The sequence below is a fragment of the Fistularia commersonii genome, chromosome 7, assembly GCF_037954325.1.
Source record: "Fistularia commersonii isolate RoL2024-O1a breed Wild chromosome 7, RoL_Fcom_v1.0, whole genome shotgun sequence".
In the NCBI taxonomy this organism is placed as follows: Eukaryota; Metazoa; Chordata; class Actinopteri; order Syngnathiformes; family Fistulariidae; genus Fistularia; species Fistularia commersonii.
The window spans coordinates 8,421,614-8,438,733 of NC_141290.1; the positions used below are offsets into that span (position 1 = coordinate 8,421,614).

Genomic DNA, 17,120 nt, shown 5'->3' on the forward strand with positions numbered 1-17,120 from the left:
GAGTGGTGGGCGGCCAGATGTTCAGAAAGCTCACTGAAAATCCTCTCATCCAATCACAGCCTTCAGGATTTGGGAGAAGCAGAACCTGCTCACGGGCCTCTAACTCCAACTCCGACGTCCATGTCCACCTCCACCAGGCTGTCACTCACCAGCCTTGTCCTCCTCCTTCTCCTCCTCCTTCTCCATGTCCTCCTCTGAGCTCCTCTGGGCTCCTCGGTCCGCCGGGCCCGGCGGGGGGGTGGCGGGGAGGTCGCGGCGTGCAGGTCCAGGGCGGATGATCTCAAAAGATCGCGATCTGCGTCTCGACGCGGCGCCCTCCCTCCCGCCCGCCGCCGAGGGTTCCTCCCACCCGGGTTACCAGGAAGTGTCCCGGTGCACTTCGCCCCCTCGGAGCCGCCCGCCGCACTTCCTGCTCCACTCCTGTTTTTCTCCTCTGACTCCACCAGCTCCTCCGCCGGTGGGACGCACCCGGGCCCGGGCGACGCCCCCTCCGCCGAAGGCCGGCGAACGCCCAGGTGGGCCGGTGGACCTCGGACGCCCCCTGGTGGCCGAGACCAGAGCTCCGTGCTCCTCAAACCACTTGGTAGCGACCTTCAGGTTCAGGCGGACTCCTCCAGGACGGATCCTGGAGGAGTCCGCCTGAACCTGAAGGTCGCTACCAAGTGGTTTGAGGAGTAGAACTTGAAGTTCTTCTGAGGGCAGAGCTTCTTATCTCTCTTCAGGTGGCTAGCTTAGCACAGCTAGCCGGTCCGGCCGGTCGGACCTGAGCTCCATTCAGAAAAGGAGCTTTTTAAACAACGCCGGCTCGTTGTCTCTCGCAGAACCACGGTAGGTCAGGACATGTCTCGTCAAGACCTTCATCGTGGTCTGGTCTCATCAGCTCCGGAGTTCTGGTCCGGAGTGAACTTCCGGCCACGCTGGACCTGAAAAAGACCCAGTATAGAGCGGAACCATCAGCGGAACTCTGGTCCAGAGACCTCCAAAGATCATCTTCATCGAACTGCTTTCATTCTGAGAGCTTTGTCTCCTTCCGAGTCTTCAGCTCGTGTTCTTCTCTCGCTTTGCTCCTACTAATGCCGGAAGGAGCAGGACAACCATCTTCTCTCCTCCATTCGATGGCTCTTCTCCTCTTTCTCCTCATGTTCTTCCTCCTCTTCTCAGCCGCCGCATTGATGGGCTGAAGGAGGGAGGAACGTAGGAGGGATGGATAGAGATGGATGGAAGGGGCGGAGATGGATGGAGGGAGCAGAGCGGTCATTACGACGCTGACATTTTGTGGCGGCCATTAGAACAAGAAGGAGGACCATCCTGAAAGGAGGGATGGATCCAGGAACACAGCCTGGGATCAATGGACTCCATACTTCTGGAGGAGCCTGGTATTACAGCCTGGATCTCCAGGGAGGCCACATTCTGGTCCATGCAGAACCAGGCGCCCAAATTACTTTCTGCACAAAGATAGACATGAAACGTTTTAAAATGATGGGGTGAGTGACTGGCGTGAAGATCTCCACGGCTCAGATCAAGGACCTTCTCGGGACCTTCTCTGAATCTCTCAGCTTCAGCTCTGGAAGGAGAAAATCCATCCGTGGTGAATTCACGGTGAAAACCCAAGATCCATCCTCATCTTCACTTCTGGACACCTCCAACGGTCTGCTTCCTCATCTACCTTCTCCTTGGAGGAGGGCGTCTGTCTCCAGAGCCCAGCACAGGATGGCGGCGTGCAGAAGGTCCACCGCATTCTCCCCTTCCCTGCTCGCCGCCAAAGAGAGGAGCACCAGAGCTGGAAGAAAACCTTCTGGGAAGATCTGAACCAGCCGTTCTAGTCACCGGCAGAAGAGCAGTGGAGGGCAGTGGAGGTCCTCCTCAGACCCAGGCCTGCAAAGACCATCTGGTGGTAGACGCAGCAGGATGTCCTTCCTTCTAAATAAAAGTCCCAATATGAGGTCTGACCCTGAGGCCAGAGGGCAGGCGGCCATTTTGAAATCTTTGAACACTCAAATTCACCGTCCTGGCGTTAAAACACCGGCAAGAACGTGGATCTGCACGGACCGGGGACATCACGACGCTCTGATCAACCTTCTACATTGCAGATGACGCATCTCGCTGCCGAGCAGCGTGCGTTTACAAACGCACGGCGGCCCTCGGCACTGGAGAAGGTCAACCCCTCCAAACATCTCTGAGCAGATCATTCATCCACCGGGGAGGAATCGGGACTCTGTCACGGCGAGGATGGATGTTTCTGTGACCCCGAGGTTCGGCTGCCGTCCCCTCGGGGCCCCGCGAGGGACCAATCAGAAGCGCACAGCTGATGCTGCAGGTCAACAGCTGGTTCATGATGGGTCATCCTCTGATCATCTGCCCTCCCATCGCCCTGGATGAGGGTGGATTTAAAGGGAAGATTAAGCAGGAAAATCTGCCTGGAAGAAATCCAGCCTCCCTCCCCCTCCCTCCCTCCCCGCCCCCAGGCAGAGCTCTGGTCAGCTGACCTGCATCCTGCCAGCTGGAGAGCAGACCAGATGCTCCTCAGCCAGTGGAGGGTCTATGAAGACCATGATGGGCGGCGTCCCACGTGTTCAGAGAAGCTCCCGGTTCCAGAAGCTCCAGAAGCAGCCTGATCTGAGCTCGCTCACCCACCATTCTTTCGTCATCACAAGCAAACTCGGCTCCCGTTCCTCTTCAGAGCTGGAGGCTGAAGGAAGTCAGGGTCGGCCTTCTCCTCGGTCGCTGCAGAGATGCTGCCCCTCATCCCTCTCCTCCCTCGCTCCTCTTCATCGCTCTCCACGCTCCTCTTTCTCCATCAATCAAACCTCCTTCAAAGCCCCAAACCCCTCCACTCATCTGGCTCTTCCTCTCCCGGGATTCTCTTCTCCTCATGATTATTAAGATTCCTCCGCAACTCTTCGGCGCCGTCTCCATCTTCAATGCATCCGCCCGTCTCCTCCTCCCCTTCCTCACCGGGTTCTGCCTCAGTGACCAGCCTCGGTTGGACCCACTGAGGCTTCCTCCCTGGAGAGAAGCTGCAGGCTCTGAGATGCAAACCAGCGGGGGGGGGATGAAGGAAAGAACATTATCACATGTTCTGCTGAGGTGGGGGTGGCTGGGGGGGGGGGGGGGGACCAATACTCAGAGCTAGCAGAACTTCGAGAGCAACAACAGCTACTCCAGCGAACGAAGAGCCACAAGAGCAAACCTTGCGGCCAAAGTGAACAGAGCGACCAGAGCGTCGAGACTCGAGGGCAGACCTGGGCGCTTTACGGCCCGCGGGCCACATCCGGCCCGCCAAACAATTTTCTTTGAATGTTTTCAACAAATATTTTCAATCAATGATAAATTCAGAAACTCCCCATATTTTTCCTTTTGTTTGATTTTGTATGGACGATTGCATTCAAAATAATGTCGGTGCATTTATATGATCATTAATGATTAAGTTGAAATAAAATGCCGAAAAATGTAAATATCTAAATTACAGTTTTTATATTGTTCAATTTACATGATATAGAAGTTAAATATAAAATGTGGCCCGCTTGCCGAAATAATTGCCCACCCCTGCTCTAGGGTGAACAGAGCGAGGAGAGCAGAGAGAACTTCTAGAGCATCCAGAGCTACTCGATCGAGAGGAGAGATCAGAGGGACCAGAGCTGCTCTTCAAACCTGACAGAAGGTTTGAAGAAGGATGAAAAACATCTGAAAAAACAGGAGTAGTTTCCTGAAAGACTCCTGAGAAGATGGAGACCAAAACTGGAGGAGCCGACGGGAAGTCCGTTCGACGACGAGAACTCCAAAATAAAAGTGCAGCAGCTTCAGTGATCTACAGGCATTCTCAGGAGATAAGCCCCCCTCCTTCTTCTCCACACCTGATCCTGGTCCAGGAACTCCAGAGCTGCAGGATCACCTGGAGCTCAAGACCGCCAGCTGGAAGCCCTCGGCGCATGTTATGATACGTGCATGTAGGTGCAACTCTCACTACAGGCTGCAGGAAGGTCCAGGGGTGAAGACAGAATCCTGCAAGCGTCTTCTATGAGGAGCTTTACCGCTGTTCCCCCGAGGTTCCTGAAGGTTCCAAGTCCATGGCCGGGCTGCAGGGGAGAACCCCCATCTGCCCTGGACTTCCGTTGGCTCACCGCTCCTCCACCAGACGCAGGGTGCTCCGGGGATTATCAGCTCGCTCGCCTCAGCCCGCTGTGGTCTTCACTGCCCCCTGCTGGCCGGCCTAAGGCCCCCCCAGGAGGTCAGACCCCCGGCGGCAGCTCAGCCTCCAGCGGCTAATCGGGCAGCATTAGCATGCTAATGCAACCCGGCCACACCCAGACGTGGATAAATCCTGATATCGGCCCCATTAGAGGATTGCTTTTATTTCTCTTGGAGCTTCGACAGATGAAGGATCCACAGTGAGGAACGCTGTAGGCGCTCGTGCAACCGCGGGTGCCGCTCCTCCTCCTCCTCATCCCTTCGGGTCACAGGAAATGACATCGTTCGCTTCCTGAAGAGCCTGCATCCACCCAGCAGCGGCAGCATGACGTGACTGAGCTGAGGTCATGGAGGTCCGGTCTCAGGGCGACGTCTCCAGCCTCGGTCTTCAGGGTTCATTGTGTACGGACAAACGTCTGCCGAGTCCTGGAGGAAGACGCAGCTTCTTCAACGGTAACTGGGGCTTTGCTAACAGCTAACGTGGTACTAGCAGCCCCTGCGGTCACCTGCAGGCTGGTGGAGAAACAATATCCATCTCCTTGGTGGAGCTGAGGAGCTCTGAGAGAACACACACACACACACAAACGCACGAGAAAAAAAAAGCTCTTCTTCTCGACGAAATCAAATGCAGGGAGCTGCACCGCAGTCATGGGAAGAGTGTGTGTGTGTCTGTGTGTGTAAACACTCTGGACCAGCAGCCCGTCTTCCAAAACACACAGCAGAACATGGAGCCACAGGAGGAGGAGCCGCCCTCCTCCTCAGCGCAGGCTTTGACTCAGCACCACTGGAATTCCCCTGGTGTTCCCAGGAGGAGGAGGGGGGTGAAGGAGGCTCCTCTTCCTGAAGACCTCTTTCTGGTTCCTCCTCTCCCTGAAGGTCCAACAGCCAAACAGTACTTGGAGTCTGAGGGACTGGAACATTGCAGGCTCCTCGGCTGCAGGTCCCAGAACCCCACAACTTCTCTTTTATTCATGAAGGCAGTGCACGTGCAAACGCGCACACACACACACACACACACACACACACATACACACACAGTCTGATCCAAGCCTACCGCCTCTGGATGCAAAGGTCAAAGCAGCGCTAATGAGGAGAAGCTGTCGGGCTGAGGGGAACTAATGGCTGGATACAGACAGCTGTGATGGAGGGGGACCGGGTCACCGCTGAGAACACCAGGTCTCCTGGTCAGGACATCCAACGATGACCTCCACACCGGGACCAGAGGTCCAGGAGGTCCAGGAGGTCCTGCATCCAGGAGGTCCGATCAGATGGAAATTAAGAGGAAGACAAACCGACTTTGAGATGGAACTGTGGGGTTTTGCTCTTTTCCAGGACTTAACACCATAAAATCCAAGCATCACCGCAGGGCACTACTACACACCAGAGACAGCGCACACACACACACACACACACACACACACACACACACACACAGGTCTATTAGCAGCTGGGTGATGTTTCATTAGCCGCATTCTCCTCAAAGACAGCTGAATGGATCTGCTGATGAGGATGAAGAAGAAGCTCCTGAGATGAGACACTGGCGTGCATGAGAGGAGCGTGCACGTTGGAAGCACCCTCAGGCCTCCAGTGGTCGGAGGCAGCGGGGATTGGACCGTCACCTTGGCGCTGGCCCTTTTTTTTTCGGCAGCCATCATGACACACCTGTAAATTACCCCCCCCTCCCGTAATAACAGGGTAATGATGGCGTTGCCGTTCCCTTTATGGACCCTCCAACCCCCCCGAATCACTTTAGCGGCAGAGTCTATTAATGGAGATACCCATCTATCCCCCGGCAGTATTTATCCCCTCTTCTTTTATGGTTCTGCTGCAAGAACCTCAACACCACTAGTAAATTTACCCCCCCTGCCCCGCCGCCGCCGCCACACACACCTCTGGACCACATGACAGGAAGTTAATGGAGCCTCCGTCCCCTGGCAGGAAGCACCGCGGCGGCGGTAAATCCTCCGAACGAGGTCCGGGCGGGAGGGGGCGGGGCTAAAATAACACCCAGCGCCGGGCAAAGACAGACCCCTGGTGTGTGTGTGTGTGTGTGTGTGTGTGTGGGGGGGGGGGTACTGCCCCTATTAGAGCAATTACTATGGGGAAAAAAAAACACTCCACAGATGACCCTCCGACAGATCCACCACGGACGACCAGACATTCTGGAAGCAGCAACACAATAAGACGTCTTATATAAGACGTTATAATGCTGATTTAGGTGGAACGTTCCACGGCCCCTCCCATCACGGGGACGGGGACGCTGCCCACCCCCAGAAGATCCTGCTGTGTATAATTTGTTGGGGGGGGATAGTTGGGGTTGGAGAACATTCCTGGACACGGAGGAGCAGAGAACCTCCTGCTGTGGTTACTGTGGGCAGACGGAGGGGGAAACACCCCCCCCCCCCCCACACACACACACACACACACACACACACACACAACCCTGCTCAGACGTCTGAATGGAACGCTCCGGCCCGCAGAAGGTTCCACTGCTTCTGTCCACCTCGTCCCAAGGAGATCCTCCACATGAATGAACATGTGAATGAATGAACGGCTGCACACACACACACACACACACACACACACACACTGAAATTCTTTCCAAAGATGAACATCTCCCAGCCTCTGAAGAACCTCGGGCCGCCATTTCCGACGGATGGCGAAGGCGGAGGGGGCGGGGCTTAACCTGAACAGGCCAGCTATCAATCATCCAATCATTCACCTCCGCCGCTGTAAACAGTTTTTCTGTTTGTGGACTGAGAGGATGACGAGAAACCCAGTCCACGGACAAAAAGAAGTTCTTCTGGCTAATGCAGGACCAACAAAGAACCACAGGGAACATTAATGTTCCTCATACCTTCCATGTGAAGACCTCAGTATGAGGTATGAAAACATCTGACGGATTGAACGTTCTGGATGGAAAAAGAGGAGAGAACTGGTGAAAATACAAAAACTTAAGGAACCTCAGGACGTCGCTGGGCTGGAAGCTGGATCCAGGGAGGCCTCGGGTCTCCAAACGGAAACTCCAATCAGACGACCATCATTAACTAATGTCTGACAGCTACCTGGAGGTGTGATCCTCCCGGTCTCCTCCTGGACTGGACATAATCTGGACCCTCTCGCCACCAGCGGACGGGACCCAGAAGGTCCCGGAAGGTCCCGCTGCGAATCGGCTGGGTTACGAGTCGCTCGGCTGAATCCTCCGGGAATCGGAGGGGTTCGGCGGAGCGCTGCCGCTGGGGAGATGGCGGGTTGCCATGACAACAGCCCATCGCAGGAGATAACCCTGCAGCGCGGCAGTCGATAACTGACGGCGAATGCTTTGACTGGAGTCCTGATGAAGGGCTGAGAAGATTGATGATCCTTCATCCAAGCTTCTGGCTTCCACGATGTGGACAGGAAGTTCCAGGAGGTGGACATCCACGTTCTGGCCTGAAGCTCTTCCTCTGGAGTCAGTGTCCATGTTCATCACTAATTGGAAGAACGGACTATGTTTCCACCACCAGAAGATCTCGAATCATCTTCAGATCCATTAATTCGTTCATCCCATAATACACATGACACCTGGAGCTCCGATGGAATCCATGGGTTCTAATTCAGAGACATGTCTGGAAACATCTGGGTGTTTTATTTGGAGGTCCAAGATGTTCTCCTGCTGCAGATGCAGGCTGCCAGCAGGGGGTGTCACAGCCAGGCTTCGGGAGAAGAGCCTGGCGGAGGAGGCTTCGGATCAGAAGATGGAGGAGAAGAAGGTTGTTCCTCATGTCAAACACCAATGAGAGAGTGGAAGAGGCCTATGATGTGACCTGCTGAGGACGCAGAGCATCAGCCGCCATCTTTGTAGTTCTTTCATCCGGGTGTTTTGACCGGCGTCGGTGAACGGAGTTTGGATTTGAACGTAAAGTAAAAGCACCGGCGTTTCGGCGAAGACGACCTTCATCCTCCACGGCGCTGATGATCTAGCATCGTCTGTAAGCGCGGTGACCTCCTGACCCTCACACATTCACACATCGCCACGGTGACATGAGCCTCCCCCCCTCCCCGCGACTGCACAAAACACGAAGACGGCACCATAAAAGAGGATTGTAGTTATTTGAAAACATCCGCCATTATCAAAGGGTTACTGCTGCAATGCATTTTGGGACGTGTCGGAGCTGCAGGGCTCTGCAAGCTCCCCCACCCCCGACCCCTCAGCGCCACTCAGCTTAGACTCCAAGTCCAAAAAACCTCTCTCACACCAGTTTACACACCCATCGGCCCTCTTTGGCAGCATCTTCTCCCGCCGCTGAAGCCCCCCCCCCACCCACCCACCCTGGAGTCCTGGCTCGCGGCCGCCATAACTCCTTTTCACAGGAGGAAGTGTGGTGAGGAAGAGGAAGAGAGCAGGGCGGCTCTGGGAGGGGGGGGGGGCTTCCATTGTTTGGACTGGGTTCCTCTCACGCTGCATTGGACACAGACAGGGCGTGGCGGGGGGGCAGGAATGGTGGGGCGTGCATGGTGGTGGTGGCGGTGGTGGGGGGGTGTAAGGTATTCGGGTGTGTGCGGTGTTGGATACCAGTGTGAGGGGTGGGCGGGGGCGGGGTGCTCCACATACTTTCCCTGCATGTGGACAGTGAACAGGAAGGCGGGTGTTCCTCGGGGAGGGGGCGGGGCTTGTGTTTGGGGGCGGGGCCTGGGCCGTGCGCAGGATGAAGTCATGGGAGACCCGGGGGCCTCAGACGGGACGGGGCCAGATGGAAAGGATTCCTGGGCTGCGCAGCTTTAGAGCCCAGCAGAAGATTATCCAGGCGTTTTAGAAGAGTTTTAATCAACACCAGTTTGGAGGATGTTCTTGGAGGTCCCCCCCCCCCCACCCACCCATCCACGTGCACACACACCCTACCCACCCACGTGCATTGCTCACCCACACAAATGTCAGAGTGGCTGCCGACAGCTCGGGACATCTGAAACACCTCACGGCCTCGCTTCCAGAGTTCCTCGCGCCTCCTTTCTGAGGAACTAGACTTATTGCGGATCGGATCCGCAGCTCTGGGATCAGAGTCCCTCTCAGCAGTTCCACCTGTCGTGAGATACCTGCTGGACAACCAGACGCTCAGGGGTGGAGGTCAGCCGCCTGAGGTTCTCTGCCTCTCTGAGGAATCCTCAAACTGCCCAAGATGGTTGTTCCTGACCTTCTGCATGATGTTGGAGGATCAGTTGGCTTTGTGTTGTGTACAACCGTCTCCCACGGTGCCTTCGGGGTTCTCGTTCTTCGTCAGGAGTAGAGAGTCGGGTCTCTTTTGAGTGCGAGACGTGACCTCGAACCGTCCCGCACTTGTTTGACGTGAACATGAATCTGAAGACGTGAGTCCTCCTCACCGCTCGGGTGCAGATGAGAAGCTGGAGGAAGCAGGAAGGTTCTACTGGAGCTGTGAGAGCCACCAACATCTGACCGTCCCTTGGAAAAGAACAATGGATAAAGCGAGCGGCTTCAGCTGAGGGGCAGAAAAACTGGAGCTTCTTCAAGGAACACCTCCATCCACTTTTGAAGACGACGTATCTCCACGGAGCTTCTCTCAGAGACAAACTGAGCAAGATGTTTTAGTATCGTTCCTCCTTAGTCTGGACGTCCAGCAGGGGAACGTAGAACGAGCGTGTTTGTGAATGTTAACGAGGAGCTCATCGGGGAGATGGATGAGGAGGAGGAGGAGATGAACGTCCTCGACCCCTCCTGAAGACCACGTGACAGACCAGGAACCAGGAGCATCTCAGCACAGTATATCTCCAGGAAGTCCTGTTGTGCGTATTAAACAGAAAAACTTGATTGGATGGAGCCAGCGGGGCGAGCCTGGGGGCGCGGAGAGACACCCAAAGGGCGTCTAATCCCCCCAAACTGCACTCATGGCACCCTAAACACCTCTGAGACCAGAAATCTGCTGGACCAATCGCCTTAAACTTAAGATCTTCAGAAGATCGGCTCAGCGGCCGGCTTAGCCTCCGTGCTGCTCCGGCCTCTGAGGAGGAGGAGGAGGAAGAGGAAGAGGCTCCCCAGCTTTGTTCGGGCCGATCGGCGTTTCGGTCACCTGACCCCCCCAACCCCCCTTTTTTTTTCCTGGGAACAGGAAGTATGACATCACCGCTCTGATATTCAGGAATGTGGGAATGTTCTCCACTGCCTGCAGGGGAAGGAGAAGGAGGAGGAGGAAGAGGAGGAGGAGAAGCGCAGGGAGGCGAATCGCGCCGCCGGATCCTTCCGTCCGGGAGGCTGAGCGGCGAGGGGGCGTGGCCGACCTGTCAATCAAACGGAGCGGCTCCTTCCTCACGAGCGGACTGAAGTGTCTGAGATGATTCCAGAGAAGAACACGGCGCAACGCAACCCAAACATCTGGACGGCGGAGAGTCTCCTCTGAAGGAAACATCTCCGCACATCTGTCGGGTTTTATTGCTACACGTTCACCGCTGTGAAGATCAGGAACGCCACGGAGGAGCGAACGCCTCGGCCCAGGAGGTCCGTCCGCCTCCTGCTTCGCCCGAGGAGAAACCAGCCACCTGGTTCTCTTCATCTCAGAGGCTGAACATCTCACCCCCTGTCCTGCTGCTAGAACCTGTTTCTTAGAACTTGCTGGAGAAGTTCTGGAGGGATCAGGACTTCAACATAGGCTGCCTTTTCTTTGTGTGTGTGGGGCAGGTGAGCTCCCAAAAGGGGGCGGAGCCTAAACCAGACAGGTCGGCTGTCAATCGCAGAGCCTCTCATTCATAGCCAGAACCCAGAAGAACATGCGAGAACATAGAGGGAGAACTGAGACAGGAGTATATGGAGACCGCCTGGTCCGACCCTGGAACCTTCCTGCAGTGAAGGTCACTTCTGACCTCCGACCCTCCGCAAGATCTCGGCATGTTTTTAAGTTGTGTTGGAAAAGCCCGTTCTCAATGTTCCACCACCATTACCTGGAGGTTCCTGGTCTTGACACCCTGGAGATTCTGGACGCCGGTGTTGCCAACATGGATTCCGGAGAAACGGCGTCGGGTTCTCCTCCAGTGTTCCCTCCGCAGTGTCTGCAAGACGTAGATGTTCTTCGTCCGAAGGATGAGGAAACGTGGTGCGGCGGAGGACGTCGAAGCTCCAGCCTGAAGTCCTCCAGCTGGAGGAGATGGATTTGAATCCCTGACCGGAAATCCTCATTAACTGATAGGATCCATGGATCGTCCCACTCTGGTGAACATCTGAGGAGGGGATTAGCTCTCCGCCACCTCCTCGAAGACGGGGGACGCTCTCCTCCCCGGTGCTTCAGATGTCCTGCTGGAGGCCCGAGCAGCGTGAGGACCAGGCGGACGCTTGATGAGCATCTCAGAGACCTCCTCCGCCCAAAACCGACGGACGACCAATCCAGGAGGACCTCCGGGCGCAGAGAGACGACGAGCCCGGCGTCATGACATCGGCGCGTCCTCCTCCTGCCGCCGGACCCGACCGAAGCCTCCTCAGACCCTTGGAGGAGCAACCAGGAGCCCCCAGAGGAGCCAAGCTGCTGCCTGGGAAACGCTCTCTAACTACTACACTCCTGCCCCCCCGGCCCAACACTGATCAGGGGCAACAAGAAGAAGAAGTCTGCAGAGGAAGTGGGATGATATTAGTCACATTCCCCGGATTCTTCTGCTGCTGGTCCGGACCCTCTCACACGCTCTCACGTACAGTCCGGGATGGGATTAGCCGGGAATGCACGTACACGCACACACAAACACACACCAGAGTCACCGGTGGAGGATGGATGTTCTGCCCCCCCATGCTCGCACCATCACAAGTCTGGTTTCTGTCCCGAGAAGTGCCCCGCGTGTCACACACACACACACACACACACACACACACACACACACACACACACACACACACACACACAAGCACTCACCCCGGTAGTGCACGCCGTCCTCACGGTGGTGGTGGTGGTGCTGGAGGTCCTCCAGGCCGGGCAGGTCCTCCAGGCCGGGGGGGCTGCAGGCGCCCAGCCCGGCGCGCAGGCTGCTCGCCTCCCGGCTGGCGGAGCGGATGGCCCCGTCGATCCGCCGCGCCAGCTGCTGGTTGTCCTCCATCATCTTCACGATCTTCCCCTGAGGACCAGACCCGCACAGAACAGCATGGTGTCAGCGCGGAGAAGTTCCTCCTCCACCTGCAGGTCCTCCTCCGGCGGACACGCAGAGGAGCGGCGGGTTACTGCGGGGCTGCGCGGGGAGACGCCGGCGCGTCCACGGGAAACACGCGTGTCGTGGGAGAGGAGGAGGAGGAGGAGGAAGAGGAGCGGGAGATGGGATCCTGCGGCCGGAGGTAGAAGGTCCTCCCGTGGAGGAGCAGCTGTTCTCCGGAGAACCGGCGCGGAGCGGGAGGACGGGCTGGCTTTTAAATGGACCGTACCATCTGCCAGAGGACCGCGGGGGGGGGACGGAGTGACCGGAGGGGGGGGGGTGCAAATGGACTGATCCGCTCGGTTTCAGTGTTGAACCCTTTATCAAACACTTGTCCAAGCACAAGCACATTTCACCCCCCCTTACGCCCCCATTCCATTATACATCCATCTCTTTGTCCCTGGAAGCCCCCCCTCCATCCGGGGAAGGGGCAGGGGCCGGCTCAAGGCGCAGAGAGGGGGAACTTCAACTCTGTGAGCAGAACTTTGCGGCGGGAGGAAGGGGGGTGCAGAGGGGAGCCCCCACCCCCCAGGGGGGAGCTTCACTTCTATGTTTGTCCAGAAAGAGCAGATCTGGACTTGAAGATGCATCTTGAAGATGTTCTACACTTGCCACCCCATGTCCTCCATGGCGGCTCTCAGTGCAGGTAGGTCTAACCCTCCACCCCCCCCCATCCTGCAGTCCCACCCAGGATGGTCTGCAAACTAGAAGAGCCAGATTTGTGACATTCCAAATATTGATCCAATCACACCTCCTTCTCCTTCACCTTCTTTAGGAGAGCAGACTCTAGACTTGGGGGCGGGGCTTAACTCAGACAGTCAGCTGTCAATCATGCGACCGTTCACCCTCTCATTCACACCGACAGATCATTCAGGGTCTTCAGAGGGCTAACTATGTTTTTTTTCCAGTGGGAGGAAGGAACAGAACACATGGAGAGCCCAGGTGGGGGAGCTTGGAGGCAAACCAGGCAGGATCACCAGAGGGTCCTTGTGGTACAATACATTCATCCAATCCACATGGCTCTCTCAACCCTCGGTGGACCTTCGGTGGACCCTCAGCAGACCCTGGTGGGAAGCTTCCCTCCCGGTTGACCAGGTCACATGACCACAGATCATTACCGCTGTCTAGACAGGGGCCTCTCCGGCCCTGATTCCAGGCTGCTGAGCGGAGGACAAACGTGACTGAGGGCAGACCCCCCCCCCCCCCCCCCAACGACCCCCCCCCATGACCCCCACGACCCCCCCACGACCCCTGCCAGGCTCTCACTCCAGCAGAACCGGCCTTCCTTCTCGGCGTTTCCGGCCGCAGTCGTCGACGGTTTTTGGGTCAAAGGTCGGAATGGTGTTGCCGTTGCCGGGGACGACCAGTGCCCCCTCCCCCCCGTGCGTAAAAGAGCGTATTGATGGCCGCCTCCGTGGACGGCCACTGCCTTAATTGAATATCGACTCCCCCCCCCCCGAACGCCATCCCGGCCCCGAGGAGCAAAGGGAGAAGATGGCGGTTGTTTGAGAAGGTGCCAGCAGATCCACCTGCAGGGGGGAGGGCGTGATGTTCAGTGAGGAGCATCCCATGACAGGGCGTTCCTCTTCTGTGCTCGGCAGTGGGATGGAGAGGAAGGAGAAGGGCGAGGTCTCCTCCCGCCAGGGGACGAGCCATCATCTTCCTGGTTCCTCTCCACGTTCCCCTAGCAGGGTTCTCACTGGGTACGTGGTCCTTTCAGCCGAAGTGCGAGATGAACTCATCCCATCTCACACACACACATGCTCGGCCTCTTTCACCCCCCTCGGGACAGATCCGCCCCCTGCTGGCCGCCTCCAGCCACCGCCTTCATCTAGCAGGAGGAACCTTCTGGAGGAACCATCAGGGAGCATCATCATCGTCTCTGCAGGCCTCGTCCTGCTGCGACACTCGGCACCAGGAAAACCTCCCGTTACAGGATGTGGAGGGACAAGATGGAGAGAGTGAGCGGCGCAGAGAAGGATGAAGAGGAGGTGGTGGGAGATGAACTTTAGGAGGAGGAGAAGGAAGATGAAGAGCAAGAGGATGAACTGTAGGAGGAGGATGAAGAGGAGAATGAAGAAATGGAGAGGAGGATAAATAGGAGGTGGATGAAGAGGAAGGGGAGGAAAAGGAGGATGAAAAAGATGAAGAGGAGCGGAAGGATGAAGAGGAGGAGGATGAAAAAGAAGAGGATGAAGAGGCCCAAACATGTGGAGATGCAGTCCTGCCTCCTGCTTCCGGCTGCTGTCGGGCTGAGCAGAGCCGAGTTATCAGTCAGGGTAAATTGGAAGACAGTGAAGCGTGCAGAGGAGCTGCTGACCAGAACCTCCCTCTGAATTCTGGGCTCAACCCGCTGTTCTGCATGGAGGGCCGCCCTGCACACACACACACACACACACACACACACACAGTCTGATAGTTCAAACATTAAAATGCAGAAGCAATTAAGACGGGCCTGCGAGGACGGGCTGGACCCAAGATGGAGAACGGACGCTTCTCCTGCAGGGTCCAGATAGACTGCTGCTCAATCCCATAAGCTGTGCCGCACCGGAGGTTTGGACCAGGACCAGGACGGGGACCAGAGCCCCAGACCCCTGCATGGACGGGGCCGGGGGGGTTCAGAGCATCAGAACCTGGTAACTGAGTGAATCTACTGGGTTTGTCCAGAACCAGAACCTGAACCCTAACCCCAAGAGCTCAGAACAACTCCAATACCCATAAGATGAATACTAACACTAACAATAATAATATATTACTACTATTTCTATCTTTATTATCTTTTATATATTTTGATGCTGTGAAATAATAATAATAATAATAATAACAATAATGTATTATTATATAGAAACTAAATACATCAAATCATTTTAAAATAATTTTTTTTTCTTCTGAATATCGTTATCTTATTATTGGTTCATGGCAACAAACTATATAAAATCAAATAAGAGCATTAATGATGGGAATAAACAACAGCATCATCATTATTATCCTTATTTAAGCTCTTTTCATGTCAAACCCTGGTTCATTTCAAACCCCTTCCACGAAGGAAGGGTTTGTGCCTCCTTTAACTCCAGGAATGATCTGGTTCTGCACAGCGAGGGGTTAATGATCATCCAGAATGAATTATTTATGATGATTATTATAGTTATGGATCTTTGCACTGAACGGGAGTGTTCTGCTGAATGTCTCCCGCTGCCAAGAACCAGGACAGAAACCTGCTGCTAAACACTGACGCTGCGGACGCCCTGAAGCCCACGCCGGAGATGGGGAGAAACTTCTGCTCTGGTCGTGCAGAGAAGTTCCCGGCCCGATGCGAAACCCAGATAGCCGTCCTGACCCGGCCCGGTCAAATCAGCTCACGTCACTCCCACTCCATGACCTTCATCCAGCCGATGACCCCCCAGGAGGAGACCCGCTCAGCCTGTCCATGGGGGGGTGAGGGTTTGAAGCCAGGTGACAGCAGAGGAGATGTTTGGGGACCTCCTGATGAGTGTGTGTGTGTGTGTGGGGGGGGGGGGGGCACCTCCTCTTCCTCATCATCACAATAAAAGACCCCCCCCAACCCGGCTGCATCACCATCTCCTCTTCACCAACCCATTGGCGCCTGTTGCCATGGTAACCTTCCTCCCGGGTTTCGCTCCGCGGGCAGAAACACTTGTCCTCGAGTTTTGCTGCTCGGCGCTCGGAGTCACGTTCAGGCTCCATCTGACGTCTGATCTCCTTCAACATCCTTATTTTCCTACAGACAGTGAAAGCCCCCCCCCCCCCGGGTTATTGTGTATCCAAGCAGGAGCTGTGGAGGTGAGTGAGATGGTTTCAGAAGATCTCTCCTCTCTGGATCTCTCTGAGATAAAGCTTTTTACGTCTGGTTCGGAGGACATCGTCTCCTGAAAGCCAGGGCTTCCAGTGCCAGGACCGGAGACACCTGACCTGACGCTGGTTTGAGCCTCAGGAGGAGACCTCTGTTTTGATGCTCCTTGGAGGAGGAGACAGGAAGCTCTCAGGTCCATGGAGATCATCATGGGGCAGAGGACCTTCTCTGCCACGCTGATGTCCTCGATCATATCTGATGCAGAGGATAGCAGTTGAGGTTTTTTTTTTTAGGAGGACAGAGGAGACCCAAGAAGAAGTGTCACCTGGCGCTCTAACAAGCTGACCAGTGACCTTTGACCTCCTCAGGTGGAGGCGAGGAACCCAGCAGAGAAGCCGCACGTCAAGTAACAGAGGGGAGGAGCTCCGGTTGCCTCGGAGACACAAGCAAACCGCCCAGATCAGCTTCGTGGTAGAGGGTTTCCATGGAAACCAGGCGCGCCAAAAAAACAGGAGTGACAGGAGAGTCCTCAGCGGTGTCTGCAGAGGACCTCCCAGCAGAGACGGAGGGATGGAGGAGGCTGATGCAGGGTGGATTAGAAGGTTCCGGGTTTTAAGGCAAAGGTTTGAGTCTTTGGGAGAACGGTTCTCTGACGAGTCCGACCCACCTGGAAAACCACAGAACCAGAGAAACCGTCAGTCCCGTCAGAAGACCTGGTCACAGAGCTGCTAACTGTTAGCAGTATTGCACGCTAACACACTCATAGTGTTAGTTAGCAGGTGTGCTAATAAAGCAACGCCCTGTTGGTGGCTTGAAAAGTTCAGGGTTCTTCTCAGGAGACATCCAAGCTTCTTCCTATCGTGCTGTTGATTAGTCCCATCGCCACGGCAACGGGGATATAAATTATTCACTTGAGCAAATGATAAATGAGGCAATCAATTCTGGGATGGATTTCAGGAAGAAGAAA

General features: G+C 55.7%; 1 protein-coding gene across 1 annotated transcript in view; it reads right to left on the reverse strand.

Moving 5' to 3' along the window:
* The window catches only part of kaznb (kazrin, periplakin interacting protein b), a 31,936-nt gene that overhangs the window by 8,184 nt on the left and 6,632 nt on the right, over window positions 1-17,120 (reverse strand). Inside the window, exon 3 of the mRNA XM_086149582.1 lies at window positions 12,072-12,270. Coding sequence (XP_086005708.1) covers window positions 12,072-12,270 — 199 coding nt within the window. The remainder of the gene's footprint in view (window positions 1-12,071; window positions 12,271-17,120) is intronic.